This window comes from Apium graveolens, chromosome 5, assembly GCF_009905375.1.
Source record: "Apium graveolens cultivar Ventura chromosome 5, ASM990537v1, whole genome shotgun sequence".
Classification (NCBI taxonomy): Eukaryota; Viridiplantae; Streptophyta; class Magnoliopsida; order Apiales; family Apiaceae; genus Apium; species Apium graveolens.
The window spans coordinates 21,556,709-21,568,363 of NC_133651.1; the positions used below are offsets into that span (position 1 = coordinate 21,556,709).

Consider the following 11,655-nt stretch of genomic DNA (forward strand, 5'->3'; position numbering starts at 1 on the left):
ATGAGATCATTACGAAGCTGATGATAGGTCTCGGTAGACCTTATCTTTTTATTACGGGAAAGAAACTCAGAGAATGAAGATGTTCGTTCTCGTGAGATTTGAGGTGGCCTCTCGTGAAGTAGTTCAGTTATTTCATCATCTTCTTGATCACGTTGATATTCGATAATCATGTTATGCAAGATAACACAAGTTTGCATGATATAATGCATATCTACTTGATCCCAAAAATGCGCAGGCCCTTTTACAATTGCAAAGCGTGCTTATAACACGCCAAACACTCTTTCAACATCCTTACGACATGCTTCTTGCATTCTTGCAAAGTGAGCCTTCTTCCGATCGTTCGTCTCCCTTATATTTTGGACAATAGTCGCCCATTTTGGATAAATACCATAAGTAAGGTAGTACCCCATATCGTATTGTCTTCTATTAATAATAAAGTGTGCAGGAGGGGCACAACCAGCACGGAGTTCATCAAACGAATTGGATTGATCAAGTACATTAATATCATTGTGTAAACCAGGCATCCCAAAGAAAGCATGCCAAATCCATAAATAGTATGAGGCAACTGCTTCTAGTATTATGGTTGGTTTTTGAACGTGTCCGGTATAAATACCGTGATAAGCGGTTGGACATTTGTCCCACTGCCAGTGCATACAATCCAAACTACCTAGCATCCCGAGAAATCCATGATTCTCTGCCCCACGCAAGAGCCTAGAAATATCAGTTGCGTTAGGAGTTCTCAAGTACTCTAACTTGAAAATCTTCACAACCCCTCTACAAAATTTTTTAAGTGATTCAATAGCAGTGTTTTTTCCAATCTTTACATACTCATCAATGCTATCATCCGGCGCCCTGTATGCAAGCATCCTTAATGCTGCAGTCATCTTTTAAATACCGGATAAACCAGTGGCACCTGTAGCATCATCTTTCTGGATAAAGTAATTGTCATGTTGTTGGAGTTCAATTAAAATTCTCTCAAACAGTGGTTTTGTCATCCGAAATCGTTGCCTAAACATTTTGTCGTTGATAATGAAATTTGTAGAAAAATAATGTCGTTGTATTCTTTCATTAGCAGCAACCCTATTACGGCGGATGAAAGCTCGACAACTGATGGAACCAACATAACCCTTTTGTTCGTCATTGCTTGTTTGCTGTTGTTGGTAGCTGCTCATCAATGCCCTTTGAAGTACTATATGCTCATCTTCATCGGATGAATCATTATCAAAATCTCCTCTTTGAATTCTTTTTTTTTAAATTGCTCATGACTAAAAGTTGAATGTGTAGACAGTGGTAACAAGTGAGTATCATATATCATATTAAAAGTTGTAGGTGAAAAAATTGAATGAAGGTTGGTGAAAGTTAGACATGAAAATTAAATTTTAAAACATAAATATGGAGTACATGGAAATGTTAGTTAAATATAAAACAAACTTAGTTAAATATAGAACCAACTATTGGAGATATTGTGCTATTTTAGCACCAAAAGGTACTTTTTGGTGCTATATTATAACAATAGCTACACCTAAATTTAGCACACCATTGGCTTTGCTCTTACAGAATTACAAAGATATTCTTAACAGATACAGCTTTTTCTATCTCTCTGAAAATTATGTTTACTCAGTTAGGTTGTTCTACTTGCTACACTTGGTTTATATATTACCAAGTTACATGATAGTAAGACAAGACAATAAGATAAACTAAATCTAGTCTAACTTCATGCTGCTACATTACTCTATCCAACATCTTTGAATATCTTCATAATTACATGGAAATGGTAATGCTTCTTTGTTCTCTAAATCCTGCAATTTGGAAACACCCGACGCATGTGATTGTGTTGTCACTGTCAACTGTTATTTTGAATATCATCATCGGTCGGGACTATATTGATCATCTGTCGGGAGCCTTGTTGATTATCTGTCGGGAGCCTTGTTGATTATCTGTCGGGAGTCTTTGTAGATCATCCGTCGGGAGTCTTTTTGTCACTTGACTTTATTTCACTTATACAGAATTACAAGACATCTTATATTTACAATTAGCCAACCTATTCTGCATATCAATTTAGTAGTCAACATGACTTAAAGAATCCTACAACATTATTAATACATTATTGTTTGTAGAAATGTGATACAAGACTTATTATTACATAAGCTATACTTTCGATGGATGTTCAGTTGACATCCGTCGGGACTATAAAGTTCATCCATCGGGACTACATTAGAACATTCGTCGAGAGCTACAAAAACACCAAGTTAAATCTACTAAGGTGTTTTGTTCAACTTATCATTAAGTTCACAACATATTCCTAACAATCTCCCCCAATTTATGTCTCTACTGGAATTGTAGCCATAAATTAAAAGAAACTTGATGATAACAAAACACCCAAATGTACAGATTGAATTGTAGTAGATAAAACTAGTAAGTGCTACAGTTTATTTGAAAATTAAACAAAGTAAAGTGTACAAAGAGTTCTCACAATCATTATCAAGGTGCTCCTTTAGCCTGAGCAAATGTTTTCTATTTCCTTGATTATCTTGATTTCTTCCCAAGCTTCCAGTTGTTTTCTTCTATTTGATTTTGGAGTTGTCTGTGAAATTCAAATTCTTCAGCATTGATGCATCCAACTTTGCTTGCATTTCTAATAGAGTCTCATTGCTTGAGTTGCTCAATTGGTCATCTAATCTGAAGAATCTTCTAACACCTTTGTCATCCATGAATTCCATTAGCCAGTAAGGCCTTAAGTGCACTGTATTTCCTGTGAAGGGAATGGATAGAGTTTTTGGAAGTGCATTTGAGGCTTTTCTGCTCCTGAGTTCTTCTATCTTCTTTAGAACCAATTTCTTGGCTATCACATTGAATCCAAAATTTTTCTTGACGGATGAGAAGATCTTTATCAAAACAGAACAACTTTCTTGAAGAATTCTGTGAAGGGGCCATATGATCTCTTTCCCACCCTTGTATTTGAACAGTAGTCTTTCAGGGAGAATTCTGTGAGCATCAATTCCCCTCACTTCTTCTAATTCATCCATGTAGAGATTTATATCTGAAAATTCCTTGATATCACAGATGTATAGAAGATCTCCCTTGTTAACAGTTGGTTGAGCTTTGGTTAAGGTTTTGGTTCTGAGTTTTACAGGCTTGACCTTCTTGATTGCTCTTGTCTTTGTATTCTTTAGTTTGTTGAAGATTGGTAAGTTAAGTTCAAGAAGAGGCAAATTATCCTAGTTTATAGGCTCATCCTTGAGAACTATTGGCTCACCATGAAAGTTCTTTGTAGGATCTATCTTAAATTCATCCTGCACTTCTGAGGGTTTGGATGTTTGAGTTGAAGTTGTAGACTGTTTGGGAATATAGTCTTCCATCTTGTCATCATCAAAATTCAACATTCTTTTGGGAAGAATCTTGTATCTAAACTTCCTTTTCTGTTTAGGTTCCTTGTGTATTTTTTGATCTTGATCTTCAGCTACCACAGGTGGTTTCTCAGAAATCTCAGTTGCAGTTTTCACAGCTTGAAGTTTGGCTACTATAGTAGCTTGCTTCTTCTGTCTGTTTGAGCTTTTTAGCATCTAAAGCAGTCTGCTTCTTTTCTTGCTTGATTCTCTCTTTTTCTTCCTTCTTAGCTTCTGCAAATTGAGGGTGTCCAGCCACCACACATATTTCTTTCCCATTCATGTAGATCTTAGCAATTCTTCTCTTTAGCACTGAGTTAGTTGGATCTTTGAAGAATGCAATGGACCTTGCAAACAACTTCTTTTCATCTGGCCTTGGAGTCTCAAATATAAGATCCAAGAGATTTTTGTCAGATGACTTTGGATAATTCCTTTTGGGCTTCAAAACCAAGTTGGCTTTTGGAGACTTTATGCATGAAGGTTGGCCCTTTTCCTGATTACCTAGACTCATGTCATTCACAGAAATTTGCTTGACTTGAGAGAAGTGATGAAAGGTCTTTTTTGGTTTCTCAATTGGACCAAATTTCTTTATGATTTCTTCATCAATCTTTCTCTATTTGTCATCCAATTCATTCTCAACTGCTGCAACATCAAGCTTCTTGGAATTTGTCTTTGAATCCAACTTAACAGCTGCTATCTGGATCAGATCAATGCTGTCCAAAACTGGTGGCTTAGGATAAGTAATTTCTGGAACAATTACTTGACTAACTTGTATGTTTAGCACATTCTCCCCCTCACTGATTGGCTCTCCTTGACTAACTAGGACAAGTGAATCATTCTCCCCCTTTTTGTTAGCATCAAGTTGAGTGGAGGTAGAAGTTAGTGCAGCCACTAACTTTTGAAGCAATTGAGTTTGCTGGGCTTGATGTAAATAAATTGCAGTAATAGAAGCTTCCAATGACTTGAGTCTTGTGTCCAAAGAGTCCACTTTGCTGACAAGATTGGAGTTTTTCCTTGGTTTTCTGTTGATGTCAAGTAGGGTTGTGTTAGGAAATTTAGCATCCAATCTCTCAGAGACATCCTTCTTTACTTGATCAATCCTTTTAATTGCAGTGACATCTAGATTGTGTTGAAGAGATTGAATTGGGTGCAGTTGAAGAGAATTGAGATGTGCTTGAAATAGCTTCTTGGTGTTGGCATTGGTTGTAGCTTGAAGATTTGTCTGAGTTTGTTGAATGATATGAAAAAGAGTAGTCTTGAAGTGTTGCTCATCACATTCTTTAGAAAACACCCAAGATGGAATGTTTGATCTGAAGCTAGAGCCTGCTTCTCCCCCTATATGCATGGACTCTTCCTCATCATCATCTTTATCCCCAAATAGGTCTTCAGAACCACCAGTTCCATAATCAACATCATCACCAACTGTGGGAGGCATGATTGAGATGACATCCTTGGCCCTTTGCATAGAGGAAGTAGTGTGCACAAAATTTAGCATCCTTTCAGCATCCTCATTGCCCTGTTGTAATAACCCCCAAAATTTTGAATTTTTTTTTGTAACCCTTATGAATAGTGTTTTTGCTGAATGAGAAAACTTTTCATGCCACACTATGTAGGGGTTCTGTTATTGATATTCTGAGATTTTATTAGTACTCTATATGGTATATAAGTGTATGTAAAGATCGTCAGAATCCAATTCCGAACACTTTAATTTTTCCCGGAAATCCACTAGATACGGAAAGAATTGAGTATAAGGTAATAGGATAAAAAGGATTTAAATTAAAGGATTATAAGAGAGGATCATAAAAGGATTATAATGTATTGAGAAAGGTTAAGGAAACCCAAGTAATAAGATCCCGGGTATGATCCCTCAAACGAGAAACGAGAACGAAAGTTAAGCGAACCGTATAACAGATCAGCGGTCATTAGGCAAACAATTAGGAAGTTAATCAAGGAGGTTAGGGATGATGAGGTCATCCAACCAATAAGAAGAGGGCAAGTAAGGGATGATGACATCACAAAGTGACATAAGCATGACATAAGGGGAAGGAGGTGTAGTTGCTTTAAAACCACACAAAGTTCAAGGTTAGAAAGGTAATTAACCAAAAACAAAACAAAAACAACCAAGCTAGCCAAAACAAATCAAAGCAAAACACAAAATCATTTCTTTCTTCAACATTGCTCTCGGCTTTTCTTCATTTCAAGAAGAAGAATTTTCAAAATTCAAGTTCCAAGCTTCCTTAATTGGTAAGATAATTATCTAGTACTCCTTATGCATAGATATGGCTATCCTATAAGTTTAAGCCTCCAATTCATTCTCAATCTCTTCCAAGAAATCAATGAAGAAGATAATGAATAGTGATTTCAAGATTTTTAACTTGATTTTTCTTGTTTTTCCTTTAAGATCCAAGCATCCCTAAGTCATCTCAAGGGTTCTTAAGGCTTCCTAGCTACTCACATCACTTCAAGGAAGGTATAACATCTCCAAACCCTAGCTTTACTTTGTATATTAGGATGATTTTGATAGTTATGGTAAAAGAGTAGCTTGATGCTTGCATAATTAGAGTTTGGGTTGGAGTTGTGGTAAATTGGATGTTGAAATCTTATTGATTGGTTAAAGGACTTAAGTATAGTTTAAATTCAAGTTTAAGAATAAGTATAAATTGTTAATGTTGAGTTGATTGGGGATGTTATGATGTAGTGTGGATGGATGTTGGTTGTATGAATGAATTGGGATTGATTGGTGGTTGATTTGGAATGGTATAAATTTGGGAAATCGCGTAAACATAGCCGTCGTAATGTCTGATTTACTTTAGACTGCTTTTGTTCATAACATTAGGACCCGAGAACTCCCTGATAGGTTTTAGCCATTGCCATTTTTAGATAGTTCATGTTACGAGCTTCGTTTTGATATGTGGTTCGTTTGATTCTGATGTACGGTTTAGGAGAAACGGCCGTTTTAAGTAACGATGTTTCGCGAACGAATCATTACCCCTCGCCTTACTTTGAAACATATGTTAAAGACCTAAAAGGGCTAATTGGAGTATGAAACATTTATGTAAAGTGTGTTAGGGAGTTGGTAAGACACTTGCGAAAGAATCGCCTTAAAACTCGTAATGGTTAATTTATTAAAAATGGTGGAGCCGAGGGTACTCGAGCGACTTAAGAGAATCATTAAGCGCAAAGCGAGCGTTAGAGTCTAAATTGGTTAAAGTATAGATTTACAAGTGACTTTGGTTTAATTCCAACTTATATGTTGTTTATAGGTTACCGGACTCGTCCCAAGCCATTAATAACCCCCAGTCGCTCATGCAAGTTTTCTACCCGTTATACTGTTGTTGTGATGTAAATATATGTATATGCATTATCTTGTGGTAAGTGCATGATTGTTATTAGCAAATTTTGCAAAATATTGGAGCATGCTGATATGGTATATATGCATGTCTGTTTCGTAATCTGGTTATCTATCTGTTGATTTCAATGCTTATAGTTGCATAATATCTATGCTAGAGATAAGCAGTAGTTGCGTATACCCTTAGTATAGGGGACCCAAAGGTGAACATATTTCTAAACCGGGAGTCGATGTTCCCGAGTATATTATATATATATAATTATATATATATATGGATATAGTTTTCAAAACTATTGATCGAATAAGGTTTATTCGATAACTTAATTTTATTTAATGAATATTATTTGAATATTCATTCGAGGACTTATGACTCTGTTTATTCTATTTAATGATTATTATTTGAATATTCATTTGAGGATGTATGACTCCGTTTATTTTATTTAATGAATATTATTTATAATATTCATTCGAGGTATTATGACTCCGCTTATTATTTAATAATATTCTTTATTTTATTAAAGAATAATGTTTCGATAATCAAACTTATTTTCGATTATTCAAATGAAGATAATACTTTCATATAAGTATATTTTTGGTTATTTAATATCCATTTCAAATATGAGCTTTAAAACTTCTACCTCGAATATTTTTATAAGGATTATCTTTATGTGAATATTATTTAAATAATAATATTCAGATATTTCTAATATATCGGGACTGATTTATTTTAATAAATCAGCAGTACTCCAAACATTCTTAAAAATGTTTTCGAGTCTTCAAAATGATTTTTAAAGTTAGAGTGGACCCTAAAACTCATTTTTATATTTAAGATCTTCCTTTCAAAGGGGATTTAAATACTCTCTCAAAACCTGGGGATCCGGCTCGGTGGTGTATTTTACATTCGCAACGTGGTTGCTGTTTTGAGAAAACAATTTGATTACTTGCCCAACATTCGGGAAGTAAGTCCCTCTAATTGAGTCGGCATAAGCGACAGGCCGGGGTACGGTCTATTAAAGTGTAAGTGGCTGGGTGGCAGTCCATCAACGCGTAAGAGGCCGGGTGCCGGTCTAGCACAAGGTCCTTATGTGGCCAGGGTGATGACCGGTGGGGGATTCATCCATCTACTAGTAGAAAAGGTTACTTATTGGTATCTTTGCCTGATCAGCAAGATATCGGGTTTATGCCAAAATTCTTTTCCTTTCCAAAATTCATTGGATGTTACAAACTCTGTTCATACTTTACATAACAGAGGTTCCAGGAAATGTTTAAGAGATATATATGTGGATATATATATCGGGACTAAATAAAGTATCTCGTAACTTTATTTCATTCAATAATATTTCAAAGATTGAATCTATTCAAGTCTTAACTTGTGGTCTCATCTATGGGATGACCTTTTGAAACCTATAATACTTTGAACAGTGGTAGTTCAATTAGCTTTATAAATGATATAAGTATAGTGAAGTATTTGATAACTTCATCCCTTGTTTTTGCTTATATCCAGTAAGTAATTATCTTTCACCTGATAAAGGTTTCCAGCAAGTTATCCATTTAAATGCTTGCGTTATTGTTTACACTATATATTATCTTGCGAGCTGTAATGCTCACTCTTACTTTATTTCTTCATCACACAACAACAGTTAGGAAAGATGGCCAGACTCAAGCAGACCTAGCGCAAGAGCGTGGGAAGCGCCCCGCACCTTCCCGTTGAGATCATAGCTGCTATAGCTGCAGAGGTAGATCTATTTGTAGATCAGACCTTCTACTTTTGGGAATCAATTATGTATAATTATAACTTGTGGCAGATAATGGTAATTAATTGTAAACTTATCAAGTAATCATTTTTGGGTTGTAATAACTTTTAAATTGTGGATTCAAAGACTTGTACTTATTTCAATTTCATCTCTGAGACTATAACGGGTTGTGGTGAGTGTTAGCTTGGGGTCACAACATGAGGTTATTTATTGTTATTAATTAAGTGAAGTGATATTATGGAAAGAAGTGATTTTTTTTTTTACTCATCAGATTTTAAGGAAAACATCTTCACATAAGCAGTGATTGAAATGAGGTAGAAAATTTATTTGGAGGTGGTTAAAATAACATTGACTGTAAGGAAATTTTACTATCAGGAAAAGCCAAAAAGGTGGCCGATACTTTAAAGGTAAGAGGATAATTATAGGCTCTTGTGCCAAAGGAATACAGTGATGATGGTTAAAGCTGTGATGGTTGTATTATGGTATGGAAGATTGACATTCCTTCTGATGACTGTGCAATACCCAACGTAATAGTAGTTGGTAAAGGTTTAATTCGTGTAATCGCCATGAGCGGGCTATCTATCTCAAAAGGAACTATCCTGGGAATAATCCAGGACCATGTTTCAAAAAGGACTAAACGAACCTTTGAGTTAAGTCTTCTATTGAAGGTATATGGTTAAGAATGGTATTAACCTGCTATCGTTGCTTTGATTAAAACTCTTCTGCAATTTTATCTGCTTCATGTCATATGTACGTCAAGTTCAGGAGTGTTCTTCATGAATCATGAACGGTGATCATGTTACCTCCTTAGAAGAATTCGATACGAGATGTATGGACTCCGTATGGTTAGCTATTAAGACTTCATGGAAAGTGAATGACGACAGTAGGTCAGTGGTGGACCATAGTAATGCAGCAATGATTCTGCGAGTAATGAGCTGATTACAACCGTGAGAGTTGTATTGGAATGGATGTTGAGATTGAGTACCACTAATCGGGTCGTGTTGACGTGTAAGTTATCTTTGATAGAAAAACTAGGTCGATTATTTACCTATTGAATATTTATTCCTTCTTATCAATAGAGAGTCGTATTACTATACGAGGAAGGTTGCGGTGCAAGCATAGAATTCTAGTAAGGATGATGTCTAGAATGAGATCCCAGATTCGATTTTCGATGTCGAGGGAGCTGACGGGGATAGAGCTCACGTCCTGAGCGAGACTCAGATTGCTCCAGGAGGACAGGCATGGTAGGATCTCCAGGCGGCAGGCCGACTATATCTTCCATCGTGCGATGGAAAGGGTATGGGAGCTGACCCGCTCCTGTGTGTGATTCAGGACTGACGATGGGATAGTCTAGTTGTCTAGTTAGTCGAGGCCTTAGTAAGAGCCAATTTTCCGGGATAGTTGACTTGTATATAGCATCCCTTTTTCTGACTAGACGGATAGACTAGTGTGTATCACTTTTGGGACAGATGGCTGTAGCACTGTTGTACTTTTGACCAGATCAAACTATGTATTTCTCGCATTATGTATATATTTGTTTCCTTTCAGTTCAGTTCCTTAGTGATGAGATCACTGTTTTTATCATTATTATTACTGCACTTCTTATTAGAACTGTCATAAAACATTAGAATTTTGAGATACATTCTCCCCATTATAGAGCTGTGCAAGGCACAATGTTGAGTATGATTGTGACCTAACGTTGATTTTTCCCAACATTTTTTTATTATCAGTATCATGCCGCCAAGAAAGATTGGAACTAGAGCGAACCCTGGATCTGAGGACTAGGGAAGCCATAACCAGGACGATAGGAACCAGGAACACAGTGAAGAGGAAGACGAGGATTATGTTGAACAGGATGACTCCCTGTATGAAGAGGAGGAGGAGACATATGATGTTGAGGGATCTGAGATAGAGGCTGAGGAAGGAGAAACTGAGGTTGAGCAACCAATACCAAACCCAGGCATGGATCCCATGGGCCAGTTCATGCAACTACTAAGGCAGAACTTGGAACGTCAACCCAACCCACCCCCTCAAGGAAATAACAATGCTATGGCAAACTCTTTCAGGGATTTTAAGTCCCTTAAGCCCCCTGAGTTCCACGGATCAGCCGACCCAGTTGAGGCAAGGGCATGGTTAAAGGAAATGGAGAAATCTTTTGAGATTCTGAGTATCGATAAGGACCAGAAGACTGTATTTGCTACCTACCTTCTGAAAGGAGAGGCTAACTACTGGTGGGAGGCCAAGAAAAACATGGAGACATATGATATTATAACCTGGGAAAAATTCAGTCAGTGCAAACGTTTTATTTGATTCAGGAGCAACTAAATCTTTTATATCAAGGGACTTTGCGCGTAAATTAAGACTTAAAGCTGAACCCTTGATAGAGCCCTTACAAGTAGAAATAGCCAACCATGAAGTTATTCTTGTTAATCTGATTCACCCCGCCTGTGAGTTAGGCATAGGGGAACAATCTTTCAGTGTTGATCTGATTCCTTTTAAGTTAGGGGAATTTGATATAATTTTGGGAATGGACTGGCTATCTAGCAATGATGCTCAGATAGACTGTAAAGGGAAGAAAGTTAAGTTGAATATTCCAGGAAAGAAAGAAATCATATTTAGGGGAAAGAGGCAGACGCAGAAATTTTTGACTATGGCCCAGACCAGAAGGATGCTACGAAAAGGAAATAAAGCTTACCTAGCCTATGTGGTAGACACGCAAAAGGAGGTGCCCAACTTACAAGATATTCTAGTAGTCAACGAATTTGAAGATGTATTCCCACAAGACCTTCCGGGATTACCACCCGATAGAGTAATTGAATTTGCTATTGAGTTGGCCCCAGGGACGACGCCAGTTTCAAAAGCACCTTACCGGTTAGCCCCGTTAGAAATGAAGGAATTAGCTACCCAATTGCAGGAACTCTTGGATAAGGGTATGATAAGACCCAGTGTGTCTCCGTGGGGAGCACCGGTTTTATTTGTTAAGAAGAAAGATGGGAGCATGAGGCTGTGCATCGACTATCGAGAGTTGAACAAGCTAACCATAAAGAACAGGTACCCGTTACCTAAAATAGACGATCTGTTCGACCAGCTAAAGGATGCTGTTTATTTTTCCAAGATTGACCTGAGAACTGGATATCACCAACTAAAGATTAAACCCGAAGATATT

General features: G+C 36.9%; 1 protein-coding gene across 1 annotated transcript; it reads right to left on the bottom strand.

Moving 5' to 3' along the window:
* Window positions 1–260: 260 nt before the first annotated feature.
* Window positions 261–884, bottom strand: LOC141659911 (uncharacterized). Its single transcript, XM_074466847.1, has one exon. It carries the CDS (start codon window positions 882–884, stop codon window positions 261–263), a length of 624 nt encoding a protein of 207 aa, XP_074322948.1.
* Window positions 885–11,655: the final 10,771 nt, after the last annotated feature.